Raw genomic sequence first — 16005 nt, 5'->3', positions numbered from 1 at the left:
CAAGGGGAACTGAGGCCACCTGGGTGATCATGGGGCAAGCAATTTTCCTTCTTGGAACCTCAATTTGCTCACCTGTGAAATGGGGATATTAATACATTCTCTGTCACTGTGAGGACCAAAGAAGATGATATGTGTGAAGTACCTGATAAACCTGAAAGCCCGTGGAAATGTCAGCTAGTACTCAACCCCGAGGACCATGCTATGTACACAGTAGATGTTTAATAAGTACTTGCCAAAATAATTTCAATTGAAGCAGGGTTAGGATTGTGGCCTGAGCTCTTGGGTAGTGCTGGTCTAGACCATCTCATAAGGATAACAAAGCAGAGATTCAGAATCCAAGGTAAATAAAACACTAGAATTGAATTCTGGGTTAGGACGGGATTCGAGATCAAGGTTGTTCTAGGTATGACATTCTAGATCCCAAATTCTCCTTCCCCCTCCCCAGGTTCCTGAGAAGGACATCTAGGGTGGGACTGATTTAGGTTCCAGGTCCAAGACTCTAAGTATGGTCTCAAAGAAAAAAATTAAGACTTTCTCCCATTTCTTTGAAGAAGTGAAGGCTCCTGGGTAAGAAATTCTGCATAGAAATAAGATCAGGCTTTTTCAATATATTTTTTTATTTTATTTTAATATTATATTATTTTTCATTTTAATATTATATTATTTTTCCAATTAAATGTAAAGATAGTTTTCAACTTTCACTTTTTGTAAGATTTTGAGTTCCACTGTTTTTTCTCCCTCCCTCCCTTACCTCCCCCCTCACCAGTCTAGTAAGCGATCGGGTATGTCATACATGTATATTCTCAATATATTAATTTTACTGGCTTTTTCTTCCTCTTAAAAATTCCTTATTATATGGAAAATACTATGCACATTCAGAGAAAGAACTGATGGAACCTGAATGCAAATCAAAATGTACTTTTTTCACTTTCTTTGATTTTTTTTCATAGTTTTTTCCCCCTTTTCTTCCATTTCTTCTTTCATGATATGACTACTATGGAAATACATACATGATTTTACATGATTGCACACGCATAACCTATATCAGATTGCTTGCCATCTTGGGAAAGGGAGGGGAGGGAAGAAGAAAAACTCAAAATCTTATGGAAATGAATGTTGAAAATTGTACATGTAATTAGAAAAAATGCTATTATTACATTAAATAATATAAATTATTATATGTTAAATTATATTATTATGTTAAAATGCTTATTATAAAAGATGACTTTTGGGGAGGGACTGGGGAATAGATAAAATGAAAGATATAGGTGATGTTAAAAATGTATCTCAATAAAATCTATTTTAATCTAATTTTAATAAAACCTATAAATAGTTCCAGGCTCTATCAGGAAAATGGATTCTGAGTCAGAAAAAAATATACATTATGAAATACAAAATAGATCATTTTGATTACATTAAATTAAAAAGGGTTTGCATGAACAAAAGGAATGCAGCCAAAATTAGAAAAGAAGCAGAAAGCTGGGAACAATTTTTACATCCAGTGTTTCTGATAAAGGCCTCGTTTCTAAAATATATAAAGAACTGAGTCAAATTTATAAGAATACAAATCATTCCTCAATTGATAAATAGCAAAGGATATGAACAATTTTCAGATGATGAAATTAGTCATTTATAGTCATTTTTTAAAAATGCTCTAAATTGTTATTGATTGGAGAAATTCAGATTAAGACAGCTCTGAGATACTACCTCACACCTACCAAATTTGCTAAGATGACAGGCAAAAATAAATATAGAAGGGGATGTGGGAAACTTGGGACACATACATTATCGGTGGAGTTGTGAACTGATCCAACCACTCTGGATAGCAATTTGGAACTATACCCAAAGAGCTATAAAACTATGCATAGCCTTTAATCCAGCAGTTTTTCTACTAGGTCCATATCTCAAAGAGATCTTAAAGAAGGGAAAGGGACCCATATATGCAAAAATGTTTGTAGCAGCCCTTTTTGTAGTGACCAGAAACTGGAAACTGAGTAGCTGCCCATCAGCTGGAGAATGGTGAATAAGTTATGGTAGATAAATATTATGGAATATTATTGTGCAATAAGGAATGATGAGCAAACTGATTTCAGAAAGGCCTTGAGAGATTTAACAAGAACTGATGCTAAATGAAGTAGAACCAAGAGAACATTATACATGGCAATCACAAGATTATATAATGATCAATGGTGATGGACTTGGTTCTTTTCACAATGAGATGATTCAGGGCAATTCCAATAGTCTTGCGATGGAGAGAACTATCTACACCCAGAAAGAGAATTATGGGGACTGAATATGGATTACAAGATACTTTTGTCTTTTTTGTTATTATTTGCTTGCTTGTTTTTTTCTTTCTCTTTTTTCTTTTATTTTTCTATATTTTCTTTCTTTAGTCTTCTTATTTTTCTTTTATTTTCACAATAATCATTGTGAAAATATATTTAGAAAAATCACACATGTTTAATTTATATTGGATTGCTTCCTGTCTAGGGAGGGAAAGGGAGTGGGGAGAGAGAAAAATTTGGAACACAAGGTTTTGCAAAAGTGAACGTTGAAAACTATTTTTGCATATTTTTGAAAAAGAAAAAGCTATTATTTAAAAAAGAAACTAAAGGGCTGTCCTATTGGGGAATGGCTGAACAAGTTATGGTATGTGACTGTGATGCAACGCTCTTATGTTATAAGAAGCTACAAAAGGGATGGTTTCAGACAAATCTGGGAAGACTTGGATGAACCGATGCAAGGTAAAGTGAGCAGAGCCAGGGGAAAAAAATCATATCACAACATCAACGTTGCAAAGGCAAACAATTTTCAATGACTTAAGAGTTTTGACTAATGCAGTGACCAACCAGCGTTCCAAAGAACGCAAGTTCAAGAATGGTCACCATTTCCTGACAAGAAAGGTAAGGGGCTTGATAGAGTCGGGAGTTGGGAGTCGGGAGGGTTAGGGTTAGAGTCGGGAATCAGGAGGCGAATTTGACATACGTTTTTTGGACATTACCAATAGGATAATTTTCTTTTGCTTGACTATGAATATTTGGGAAGGAAAGAGAATGGAACATGCATTTATTTGTGACTTCTGGGTACCACAGACTGTGGTAAGTATTTTATAAATATCTTATTTTATCCCAACAAGCCTGGAAAGTAAGGATTAATATTCATTTTACAGTTGAATAAGTTGAGGCAGAGATTGGTTAAGTGAGTTGTCCAGCAATCGTACACTTGGGGTAGAGGGATATGGGGGGGGGGGATAACTTAGATTACTAGCGGGAGGGAGGAAAGGTCACCAAGGGAAAATTCTGAGTTTGCTTCTGGGACAGGACAAAAGTCTGAGAGTCCTAGACTCCTAAGTAGGGGAATGCTGTAAGTCAAAATGAATCTTTCAGACTCCCAGGTATGGATTCTAGGTTAGGGTAAGCACGTCAGAATTCTAGGGAACCAGAGGTACATGTTAATATTGGGGGACCACTGTTATTCCTATATTCTAAAAGGAAGAGGAGAAAGTTCTTTGTTAGTGGAAATGACGGGATCCTGTCTGAGTCAAAATGAAAGTTTCAGATTCTCAGGGTCTTCAGGTTCCAGAATTAGGTTCCGAGTAGGGATGAAAATTGTAGCCTCCTTAGGCAGAGGGGAGTTTTAGAATCTGGGTCACAATCAGAATTCCAGATTCCCAGGAAGGAAAATATTCTAGTTCAAGGTAAAGTGGGTTTTTAAAGACTCCCTGGTGGTGGTTCTAGGTCAGGATAAGTATTTCAAATCCTGGGGAGGAGGGAGGAGAGATTCTTGTGTCGAGTCTTATTTCCATTTGGGAATTTTACTAGAATTCTGGGTCTAGGTAAGAGTTGCAATTTCTCAGGGAAGGGTTCTGAGATTGAGTTCTAAGTCAGGTTGAAAGATTAAATCTCCTAGACGAGAACTGGAATTGAATTCTGGGTTAAAGTAAGAGTTCCAGATGGATGGTTAGTCATTCTAGGTCACAGTGAATGTTCCATTTCCTGAATGAGGGAAGATTTTGCAGGACAGAATTGTAGGTCAGAGCAAGAGCCGTAAAAGGTCTAGATGAGGGTTCTAGGATTGAGTTCTGAGTCAAGGTAAGCATCTCAGGTTCATGGAGCAAGAAATGAGAACTGACTTTTGAGGCCCAAGAGTTTGAGACTTTTATACAGGACACTGGATTTGGGCTCTGGGTCAGGAAAGACTCCTGCCTTCAGAGAGGAATTTCAAGGTCAGAATGAGGGACAGGGGCAGAGAGAAGGCTCCATACCAGGACACGATGGGACAGGGGCAGAGAGAAGGCTCCGTATCAGGGCACGATGGGACGGGACAGAGAGAAGGCTCCTTATCAGGGCACGACGGGACAGGGGCAGAGAGAAGGTTCCATATCAGGGCAACGCTTCCACTCTCCCTGGGGGAGACAGGATTCTGGGTCATTAGTACCTGGAAGCGAAGAATGATGGTCCAGACCAGCCCCAGGGTGAGCCGGTGGTTCCCATCTACGATGTCATGGGAGCCCACATTCTCCAGGTGCACGCGCTGCTCCTTCAGGAACTGCAACGCCTTGTCCACGTTCTCCAGGGAGTGGATCCTCATCCGGCCCCGTGTAGGCCGTGGCTGGGGAGGAAGGGGGTGGGCAGGGCATGCAGAGCTACCCTTCCCCGGCCACCCCAGCTGTCCCACTCCCTGGTCTCCTGCTCCCCGGCCGGCCCAGCCCCAGCTCTCCTCACCAGCTGCTCCCCTGACAGCACCTCCAGCAGGCGGGTGAGCACATAACCGTCACGCAGGTCTCCGTACAGGTCACTGATGCGGCAGCCCACGCGGCCCAGGTGGGAATTCACCCACTTGGTGAACGTCTTCTTCTGCACCGCCTCCCGCTCATCTAGGAGCAAGGTCACCCTGCTGCTTCCCCCATCCGGCCAGACCCGTCAGCCCCCCTGCCCCACCTCCCACAACACCATGGCCTTGAGCTCCCACTGCCCCGTCCCCTGGGTTCTGGTCTATCCCGAAGCCCCGGCCTCCGGTCCCCACTTGCCTGGTTCCTCGGCCTCCTATCACGCACCTGCCAAGGCCTTGATCCGGGAACACTCGAAGAGTGAGGCAGCTGCATTGGCTGACCCGGAAGCTGGTGGGGCCGCCGTGGGCTCCCGGTCCCAGCCCCGCTCGGGGCTCTCCCATCGGTTGGGGTTGTTATTGATGGAAGGGGGCCCCTCCATGTTGTCCACTTCCCCAGGGCCTCCCGGCATGTGGGCCATCGGGGAACGTGTGGGCCTTTGGGAGGAGAGAAGGAAAAGGAAACTCATCAGCAGATCTCAATCCCGGGTCAGCAAATCAGATTCCCAGCAGGACCAGCCTCCTCATAGCCCAGATATGGGCCCCAGCATCCCCAGAATCATTTCCCTTAGAGAGCCTGTAATATCCCTGCTCCTATCCATCCATCCATTCACTAAAGCATGACAGGCCCCACATGCAAAGCCCTGAAACAGGGAGCTTGGTAAATGTAATATACATTATAGGGACCGTCTGGTCCATTTTACAGAGGAGTAAACTGAGGTCCAACCAGGCAGATGATGAGCACCCAGATGTGGAGCTGGCAGAAGCCCTTTATTTTACAAATAAGGAGCTTAGGGCTGAAAGAAAAGACCTTGAGCATCGGGATTCTAGAGATAAGAAACTGCCCAGAACCTGCTGGGCTGGCCAGGGCTTTCCTCCCCCGTGGCAGAAGGGAGGCCTTTGCACCCAGGGAACAATCTGAGCCACAGATGGGGGAGCACAGAACATATCTAAGGAACAGGAAAGCCCATGAAGAGCCAGCATGTCAGCTAAGACCAGAGTGTCGGGGTCATACCCGTTGCATCCCATCCCATCCTATATGACCCAATTTCTGAAATGCCTTATAAGAGAGACTGGCAATTGGGCAACCGAGGTACAACCGAGGTCTTTGTCCTCAAGGAGTTTCTGGTCACAGTCGTTTGAAGAGGAAGGAAAGAGCAGTCACAGTCAGAAAAGGTCCGAGGGAGGAAGGGAGCACGTGAGGGGAAGCCTGAAAAAAGATGGCGGTCTGAAGGGGAAGTGAGAAAGATGAGGAGTGAGTGGCAAGGAGCCGGAAGATGGGAGGACGAGCTCAGCTGAGTAATAGCAAGTAATGGGAGTATAATAAAATAATAACAAAAGTTAATATCTATATAGTGCTTAGAAGGTGTCAGGTGCTGTGCTAAGCCCCTTATAGTTATTAATCTCATTTCAGCAATGAGAGGATCCAAACCAGTTCCAATTGTTCAGTGATGAAAAGAATCAGCTACACCCAGAGAGGACTATGGGAAATGAGTGTAGACCCCAACATAGCGTTTCCGCTCTTTCCGTTATTATTTGCTTACATTTTTGTTTTCCTTCTCAGGTATTTTTTACCTTCTTTCTAGATCCGATCTTTTTTGAGCAGTAAGATAACTGTATAAATATGTATACATATACTGGATTTAACATCTACTTTGACATATTTAATATGTATGGGACTACCTGCCATCTTGGGGAGGGGGTGGAAGGAGGGGAAAAGTTGGAACAGAAGGTTTTGCAAGGGTCAGTGCTGAAAAATTACCCATGCCTATGTTTTGTGAATAAAATGCTATAATAAAAAAATTATTAATCTCATTTGATCCTTATTGGAATCCTGGGAGAGAGATGATCATTATCCCCATTTTACAGATGCAGAAACTGAAGCAAAGCGGGGTTAAATGATTTGCCTTAGCAAGTAAGAGTCTGAGGCTGAATTTGAACCCAAGTTTTCCTAGCTCCAACTCCAAGTACTCGAGTATGTAAAGGGGAATTTCATGCAAGTCTAGAAAAGTTAGCGGGAGCCTGATGAGAATGCCATGCAGAGGATTTTTTTTTTTTTTATTTTATCCAAGAGACAATAGGGAGCTACTGAATATTCTTGGTCCAACTTGATTTTAGGATTGTTTTCACAGCTTCATGGCAGATGGTTTGGAGAGTAGAAGAAAGGGAAAGGTAAGAAGGCATCCAATTAGGGCAAGATTCTAAGCCAGGGGTGATGGGGGTGAGAACTGCCGTGGTAGCTGTCCAAACAGGAAGGAGAAAGCAAGATCCAGAGACGTTAGGGCCATGGAATGGACAACACTCAGCGACTGATCAGATCTGAGGAGCGATAGAGAGCATGAGGTCACCAGTGATTTGGAGATTCTGTGTCTGGTGAGTAAGCTGGAAGATGTTACTGCTCTGAAGAGAAATGGGGAATGGGGAGAGGGGCAGGTTTAGGGGAGGAAACAGAGGAAGTCCATTGGGACGTGGTGAGTCTACAGGGCCGGTGGGACATCTAAGGGAAGCTGCCCAACAGGCAAATAAAGGTGTGAGACTAGAGCTTAAGAGAGAGAGCGTGGGATTCAGTAGATGATCTGGGAATTGTGTTGGCAGAGGTGGCCCAAGGACTCATGGGAGCAGAGGATGCAGGGAAGAGTCCCAGGTGACCCAATCATTCATCTGACAATCATTTATCGAGTGTCATGTGCTAGAGGGGAAGCATGGGATCTCACAGCTAGGAAAACTCGAGTCTTCTCTCTAACAAGCTGGCTGTGTGGCCCTGAACAAGATGTTTCAGGCAACGCTATGAGACTACAGAGGAGGGGATGACTTGAATTAGTAATTTAGATTCTTGTTGAAATCTCAATTCCACTTTCCATCCCCATAAACCAGGAAGTGAATACACAAAGCCAAGATAATTCCTGCCCTCAAAGATTACATTCTTTGGGGATGGGAGGGACATAACAGATATACAGACACGTGAATACAAAAATTGATGAGGTGAATGAAGAGCGCTATTTAAAGGGGAGGGTACAATGGCCAGGGGTGGGGGAGGATCAGGAAGGTCCCCAGGTTCCCATCGGTGGAGGGAATAAGGGATCCTACAAAGCAGAGAGGAGGACGAGCTTTCTGGAACCAGGGGACGGTCAGCCTGTGCAAAGGCAAAAACCAAGGAGACGAGGAGATGGAAGGTGGCAATCAGGGAACAGCAAGTAGGTCAGGGCAGTGCCAATGAAGCGTGTGAAAGGGAAAAAAAAATGTGTAATGTAATAAGCCTGGGAAGGAGGGAGGCTGGGAAGGGCTTTAAATTCGAGGAAGAGAAATTTATGTTTGATCCTAACAGTGAAAGGGAGCCATTGTAGTTTCTTGAGCAGGTGAATAATATCGCTGGACCTCTGCTTTAGGAACAGCAAAAGAATAGCAACAGGAGGCATGGAAAGTACTTTAAGATTCTCAAAGTGCTGTATATTTATCATCTTATACATCTAACCACCTTGTGGAATAGATTCTGTTATTATTTTCCAGATGAGGAAATTAGAGTCAGAGAGTTTAAATGACTTGCTCAGGATCACATAGCTACTAAGTGTCTGAGGAAGGATTTGAACTCCGTCTCTACAACAGAATGTGTGAAAGAAGGGAGTGGCCAGATAAGGGCCATGTGAGGGGAAGAGCCATTTGGGAGAATGGCAAGACTTAAAGGTTAATCAGACTTGGGAATGAGGGAGGGAGGAAATGGAGCATGGCAGCCAGTTTGTGAAGCTGGGAAGCTGGACAGGTGGCTGCGGCACCCTTATCAGAGAGAAGGGTTTGAGGGAGGTGGACGTAGAGCTCTGCTTTGAACACATCCAGATAAAATGCCCCCAGAACATCCACTGGAAAATGGCCACTAGGTAGGTTAAAAAATCCCAGGATTTTAGAGCTGGATGTACTCTCGGTGGAATCCAGTCCAACTCAGGCCCCAAAGAAATCCCTGTTCCAAGATCCTTTGCAAGTGATCATCTAACCTCTGCCTGAAGAAATCCATTGAGAAGACCCCCTTTGCCTCCCGAGGCAGCCTGCAGAACTAGGGGGCTCTCGTTGTCCAGAAGGTTCCCAGAAACCAAACCTAACTTGACCTCTTTGCAATTCCCTCCTCCTCTCATTCCCACTACCACCTGGTTTTGCCCTCTGAGGTTAAACAAAACAAGTAAAAGCTTTATTCCACAGGACGGTCCTTCTAACCCATGAAGAGAGACCATGCTTTCCTCTTCTTGGGGCTAAACATCCCCAGTTCCTTCAAATGGTCTTCCTATGCCACGGGCTACCATCATTCTCATTATAGCCCTCTGAAAACTCCAGCTGTTTGCTGCCCTTTTAAACTGTGGCCCAACAATGGACCCAATACCAATCCAGCTGTGCTCTGACTGGGGCAAGCTGCACTGTAAGCCTCCCCTCCTCGTTCCTAGAAGCTCTGCCTCTCAATGCAGCCCCAAAGCTCATTCATTTTCCTGGCTGGCTCATCACTCTGTTGACTCACGTGACTTTGTAGTCTACTAAAACCCCAGGCTCTTTTTCAGAACTGCCTACGCACACCATTCATACCCCGTGTGCCCTTTTCTGAGCATTTGAACCCATGTCAAGTTTTCCATTAATCACAATTGAATTCGATCTTATTAGATCCAAGCCAAAGCTCTAACTTGTCAGGCTCTCATGGGGTCCGACTGCCAGGGGGTTGGCTGTCCTTACCCAGGGGGTTCACTGGGTTCCCCTTGACGATGTGAGAACAGAGTTCAGGGCAGAAATTTGAGTTATGTAAGACCCCACGGTCACGGGCTTAGAAGTAACTAACAGCAAACCCACAGGAGTTTGGTCAAAAAAGAGCAGCTAGAAAAAGTAAAGGAAGAAAACTCAAGAATGAATCTTGGGGGACAAGGCAGCTGGTTGTGAAATAAATAGAGAGCCTCTTTGGAGTCAAAAGGACCTGAGTTCAAATCTAGCACCAGAAATTTACTTAGCTGTGTGAGCCTGGCCAAGTCACTTAACCCTCAGAGATGGAAACAGAGGGAGAGACAGAGAGAGAAAGAGATCGAAAAAGAGAAAGAATCTCAGGGAAATCTGCCAGTGGAAGAGGTGGGGCATCAAAGGAGATTGAGAAGGAACAGATACATAGAACCAAGGGGAACCAAGAAAAAGAACCAAGAGAAAGAACAGGGAGAAATTTACATCCAGGAGGAGAGGGGAGTCAAAGTTTCAAATGCTGAAAAGGGCAACTAAAATGCCCATGCCCTTTGACTTCCACTGCTAGACATTTACCTACAGGAGGTCAGTGACAAAAATGAAGTTCTCTTATGCCCCAAAATATCAATAGCAGCACTACCTTTGGCTGCAAAGAACCCAAAATAAAGTTGATGTCTATTGAGTGGGGAATGGCTGAACGAGGCTGACCTATGTCATATATGTCACTGTGCAACAAGAAACAATGATGAATCTAGATGGCATGGAGAATTGGGCTCTGAGAGCTCGGTGTGTGTGTCATGGACCTGTGACAAGGTGTCTGATGACGTGGAATGGAATCGATTCAGAACATGTGCTGATATTGAAGGTTGAGAAGACTTAGATGAACTGATGCAGAATGGAGGACGCAGAGCCAGGAAAATAAGGTATAATTGTTTATCAAGTGCCTTATATGTGCCAAGAATAAGAAAAGAGGCAAAAGACAGTCCAAAAAATGACTGTAATGATGTGAGAAAGAACTATAAAAAAAATTACAAAATGAATTCCTGGAATTACAATGACTCAAGTTTGGATTCAAAGAAACCCCATAAAAAGACACTTCCTCCCATTTACCAGAGGTGGAGGGCCATGACTAAGAAACACTGAATAGACTTTTTGATAAGTTGGTTGATTTGGAAGAATTTTTTTCTTTTCTTTTAAAAAAATTATTATTTACTATAAGAGATATCCCTCTGGAAGGGAATAGAGAAGGGAGAGATGCAGTAGGGAATCTAGGTGACATAAGAGCAAAAGCTAGTAAGATTTTTTAAAATAGAGAACCTTGCTAGCCTTGAAGAATTAAGTGTGGTTGAGTGATGAGGATGAAAGTGGAACAAGAAGTTGGAAGTGAAACAACAAAAGGTTGAAAAGTGAGAAGATGGCAATATTGAACAACTCTTTCTAGGTTTCATTGTGAAAGAGCAGAGACAAACAGCATGTGAGAACGATTCAGTCGGGTTGAGACTTTTTAGGGATGAGACAGACATGAAGCAAGGAAGGAGCCGGTAGGCTAGGAGAAATTGGAAGAAAATATAACTAAAATTTGTACAGCAAAGTGCTCCAAATATAATATTGATAAGAATAGCTAATATTTACATATGTGCAACGCATTCTCCAAATATATTATCTCATTTGATCTTTCTGAAAATCCTAGGAAGTAGGGGCTATTGACATCCCCATTTTCCAGTTGAGGAAACTGAGGCAGACAAAGGTGGAATGACTTGCCCAGGACCACACAGCTAGTAAGCATCCAAAGCTAGATTCAAACTAATCTTGATTCGAGATGCAGCACTTTATCCATTTCAACCACTTGGCTAATCTTATATTGGAGTCTTCACCCCTTAGTCATCTTCCATCTATCGTGTATGTACCTTATATGTACATATTTGTCGGAGACAGCATCCTTCCCATATGCTGTATGCCTCTCCTCTTTCACAATGAAACCTAGAAAGAGTTGGTCAATATTGCCATCTCCTCACTTGCTTTTCAACCTTTTGTTGTTTCACTTCCATCCTCATCACTTAATCACACTTAATTCTTCAATTTTCTCATGGAGAGAAAGCTGAACTCAAACCCAGGAAGACTCTGTGTCAAATCCTGTCTCTGACACAACCCGTGTGACACTGCATGGGCCATTTAAACAGTGATTCGGACCAGGGCTTCTTGTCTTTCCCTACTCTTGACCCCTTTTTGCCCTAGAAATTTTTATGTGAGTGGCAGTTAGATGGCACAGTTAGATGGCACAGGGCACAGCTCTGAAGTCAGGAGGACCTAAGTCCTCCTTAGACACTTACTAAGCTGTGTGACTCTAGGTAAGTAACTTAACCCCAACTGTCTCAACCACAACAAAAAAGTGCAATTTGTATGTGACTCTGGGCATATAGGTATATAAAGTAGGTATATAGATCAAACATTTATTGATAGTACTTCATAACCCTCACATTCAGTCATGAATCCTCCATATGGGGTCATGAGCCACAATTTAAGAAGCTGGGATCTAACCCACTCTCAAAGACTGTTAAGTGGCTGAAAAAGTTGTTGTTTGTCCTTTGTTCTTGAAGATGCATCAGGGAAGTGATGTCATGACATGCAAGTGAACTGGATTGGAGGGAGGGAGGGCTGTGCAAGACCACCTGCCACACTTTCTCCTCTGCATCCAGCAGCAAGATATAGATCAGGACGACTGGAGGTGGGCCTGGATGCAGTGGAGAACTTGGCCTTTTAAGCTAAGGTCTTTAACAGGTCTCAATCTTACTGAGGTAACCACCTGTTCAGTGACTAAGGGTAAGTAAGAAACTGAAAAGGTATATTAAGACAAAGGAGTTTCATCACCTCAGAATTCCCTGGGCTACTAAAAAGGCTTCTCTCCCATGCGAATGGAGGCTCCTTGAAGGCAGGGACTTTTTCTGCTTTTCTCCATATCCCCATTGCTTAGCACACATGAAGCACTTAATAAATGATTCTTATGAGTGGCTAGAGGAAAAAGGAAGGGATGGGATAGAGGGAGAAAATCGAGGGATTAGCCTTAGTGAGGAGAAGAAACTTGGGCAAAGGATGTGAAGGGATCTTGAGATTCAGAGAAGAGGAGAGGGAAAGGACATTCAATAATCTTGATTTTCTCAGTAAAGTATGAAATGAGGTTCTTTGTAAGGACAAAGGAGGAAATAATATGGAGGCTTAGGAGGGGAAAAAAAGGTTTGGAACGGTTACGATATAAGGAGTCCAATAGCAGATACTCAGTTGGATTGCTTTGTAGACATAAGAACCCAATTGGGATTGGATAATAACTATTTGTGGTGGACCCTGTCAGAGCATTTATAAGACAATTTCAGTAAGAATGGAGACCACAGAAGACAGGTTTAGGTGGTTAAGGTTTAGAAAGGGCAAAGGATAAAGAAAGTAAAGGATGTGTATGGCTGACCGGGGTAACTTCCGGACCAAGACCGGGCAAGGAGCAAAGCAAAGCCAAGGGGAGATGATGGCCTTGGAGAAGGGGTGAAAGGATTGGAGGTGATTGTAAGGGCAAAAAATAAAATCGGAAGGGATGCACCTCAGTGAGTAATGAAGGGCTAGGGGATAATGGGACCGATTTCACAGTTGTTGTCTTCGGAGTGGAACCTTCATGGATGATGGAGAGATCACCAAGGTGTGATACCTTTGTGGGTGGCTGTATATGTTGAGGAAGTTGATAAGTGAACATCAATGTACATGGTGAAGTCTCCAAGTCTAAAGGCCGAAGCTGGAGTTCTGAAGGAGATTGTGAGTGAGGTGGTTCATTATCTGACAAAGGAAGAGGCTGACAGATAACTCCCGCCCAGATCTGGATGGGGGGATTGATCCGGGAGGAGTGGATCTCAAATGAGGAAAGGATTCTGGGGGATGGCAGTCAGTGGTAAGGTCTGGAAATGACCTTGAGGAACAAGAAGCATATCTTCTGCTAATTCTATGGGAGGTTTTGCATAACTTCATAAGTGCCTTCTTAAAGTGGGGGAAAAAGTGGGGAGGAAGGGGGAGAATCTGGAACTCTGAGTTTTAAAAACAAATGTAAAAAATTTGTTTTATATGTAATGGGGAAATAAAAATATTAAATAAATATTAACTTAGTTGGGGGAAGGGAAATAACAGGAAGGGTGGCTGATACTGGATGGAATGCCCAAGGAGGCATCTCTCCTTAGGGATTCAGTTTTCCCTGAGTAGCAGAAGAAGGAAAGTGCACAACAGAGAAGGCCTAAGCTGAAGGTTACTTTCTTAATCAACTCATATGTTCCTGCCTGAGCACAGAAGGGTTCAGGGAGTACTGTGGAAGGGGAGAGTACTGGGCAGCTGGATACAGATCTAGGAGGTCTAAGACTGAGGGAGATGGAGATGAGAGCAGAGGTGGTTTTCCAGGTGGCCGCTGATGATGCTCTAAATCATGAGAGTTAGGTGAGGAAGAAGTAGGCACTGGCTAGCTATAAGACAAGGTTGCGTGTTTAAAGAATAGGAAAATAAATGTATGATGACCTCTGCAAAGCAAACAAGAAGCAGGGCAGCTAATTGGTGCAGTGGATAGAGCACCAGTCCTTAAGTCTGGAGGATCTGAGTTCAAATTTGACCTCAGACAATTAACACTTCCTAGCTGTGTGATCCTGGGCAAGTCACTTAATTCTAATTGGGAAGGAAGGAAGGAAGGAAGGAAGGAAGGAAGGAAGGAAGGAAGGAAGGAAGGAAGGAAGGAAGGAAGGAAGGAAGGAAGGAAGGAAGGAAGGAAGCCCAAGCCACAGGAGGAGAGAATGTCCAGAAGAGACATACTGGCACCCATATCAAAAGCTACTCAAATATCCAGGAGGAAGAGGATTGGGATTTAGCAAGAGATTATCAACAATCGCTGCGTGGATAGTTTGGGAACAGGAGAAGGGCTGAGGCTACTACAGATTGGAAAGTGAGTAGGGAGTGAGGGAATGGGGATGGAGGATGTAGCCTGAAGATGTGACTTGATGGGGTCTTGCTAAGAGTGCTGGGAAAGAGCAGAAAGTGATAAGAGAGGACAGTAGCTTTCCAGTTAGACACCTGCCAGCTCTGACAGGCTGACATGCCCTGATTCTGTGATTCAGGGAAAGGGCCATTCAGAGCCTGAGTTAGGGAAAGGGAGGGCCCGGGAAACAATGAAGACCACCTGAAGTCAGACACAGGTTTAGGCCTGAGATGTAGGGGAAAGGGCTGGTTTTTTGGCTAAAAGATGAGAGAGATCCCACAATTTCTAATCCCCCTCAAGATTCTATATCCTATGAGAGGAAGTTTTTTCTGGGGCGGGGTTACAGGGGTGAAGGGGGAGCCAATCCTGTGTCCTCTCTTACTGGCCCCATCCTTTCTGGAGTCCCTGGCTCCCCCATACTCCTCTCTGCGGGAGGACAGGAGAGGGGGCCAAGGTGTTCTTTTCCCCCGCAGATCAAAAGCAGGGGTGGGGAGGGGAAAAACCTAACCTGGGAGATAGCGAATGTTCTCGGGGCCTACCGGGGCCACAGACAGGCAGGGACAGAACAAGGACTAGGGGATCCTGGGGATGCCTAAAGCACCACGTGGTTAGAGGGAGCAGGGCTGGAGGGAGCCTGGGCTGGGTGTGTGAATGCGGGAAGTGACTGCTCTGGTCTCTACACCCCAGACCCGCCCTCCCGCAGGCCCCAGAACCTCCAGTCCTACACTTCCCCCACCCCCAACCTGCGGTTCTGAAACCCTGGGGTGATGGGTGATGAGCCCGGAATAATGAGCAGGGAGGGAGCCAGATCCCGGGCTCGGGAGGGCATCCTGACCCCGTCCTGTCCCACGGTCCTCCGGAGAGAGACCCCAGGGGAACTGGCCCCTCAGCACACGCATGCCCGAGGCCAGCAGCCCCCTGGCCTTGGGCCGGGGAGTGAGCTCTGGGCCCCCGGGGCCTGGAATGGACCCGGGGGAACCGGCCCGTGGGAAGATGCCCTCCGCCTCGCTCCTCCCTCCTCCCTCCCTGCCGCAGGTGCGGGCGGTCCAGGGCGGAGTGGGGCCTCGGGGCAGCGGAGGGAGGGGGACGGCAGGCTGGGTCACAGCCCGTCCCCCATCCCTCTCTGCCCCGGGCGCTGGGCCTGCCGCCCCAGGGTCTCACCTGCGCCTGCCCGGCCCGGGCCGCTGCCTCCGCGCTCCGGCCGCCCCTCCTCCTCCTGTCCCTCCGATGCCGCCGCAGCTGCCGCAGCAGCCGCTGCCGAAGCTCCGGCTGGCCCCGGGTGCTCTGACCGCCGCCGCCGCCGCCGCCGCCGCCGCCGCCGCCGCCGGGCTCGGGCCTGGGCCGCATGCGCCGCCGCCGCAGCCTCAGCCGTGCCGCCCCCGCCCCATGGGCCCCCTCCGCCCTCCGGGATCCACGGCAGCGGCCTGCTCCTTCACCCCCGCCTTCGACAGGCCCCTGGACCCTCCCCCACCCCCCCAGCGTCCGCTTAG

General features: G+C 45.7%; 1 protein-coding gene across 1 annotated transcript in view; it reads right to left on the bottom strand.

Moving 5' to 3' along the window:
• Positions 1 to 15800, bottom strand: part of SPTBN4 (spectrin beta, non-erythrocytic 4) — a 61628-nt gene extending 45828 nt beyond the window's left edge. Inside the window, exons 1-4 of the mRNA XM_031961629.1 lie at positions 15677 to 15800; positions 5057 to 5265; positions 4725 to 4876; positions 4438 to 4611 (exon numbers count right to left, since the gene is read on the bottom strand). Coding sequence (XP_031817489.1) covers positions 4438 to 4611; positions 4725 to 4876; positions 5057 to 5249 — 519 coding nt within the window. The 5' untranslated portion in view covers positions 5250 to 5265; positions 15677 to 15800. The remainder of the gene's footprint in view (positions 1 to 4437; positions 4612 to 4724; positions 4877 to 5056; positions 5266 to 15676) is intronic.
• Between the last annotated feature and the right edge of the window lie 205 nt (positions 15801 to 16005).

The sequence above is a fragment of the Sarcophilus harrisii genome, chromosome 3 (assembly GCF_902635505.1).
Source record: "Sarcophilus harrisii chromosome 3, mSarHar1.11, whole genome shotgun sequence".
Lineage (NCBI taxonomy): Eukaryota > Metazoa > Chordata > Mammalia > Dasyuromorphia > Dasyuridae > Sarcophilus > Sarcophilus harrisii.
Note: the sequence above shows the minus strand (reverse complement) of the source record. Positions and strands in the feature narration are given on the sequence as shown.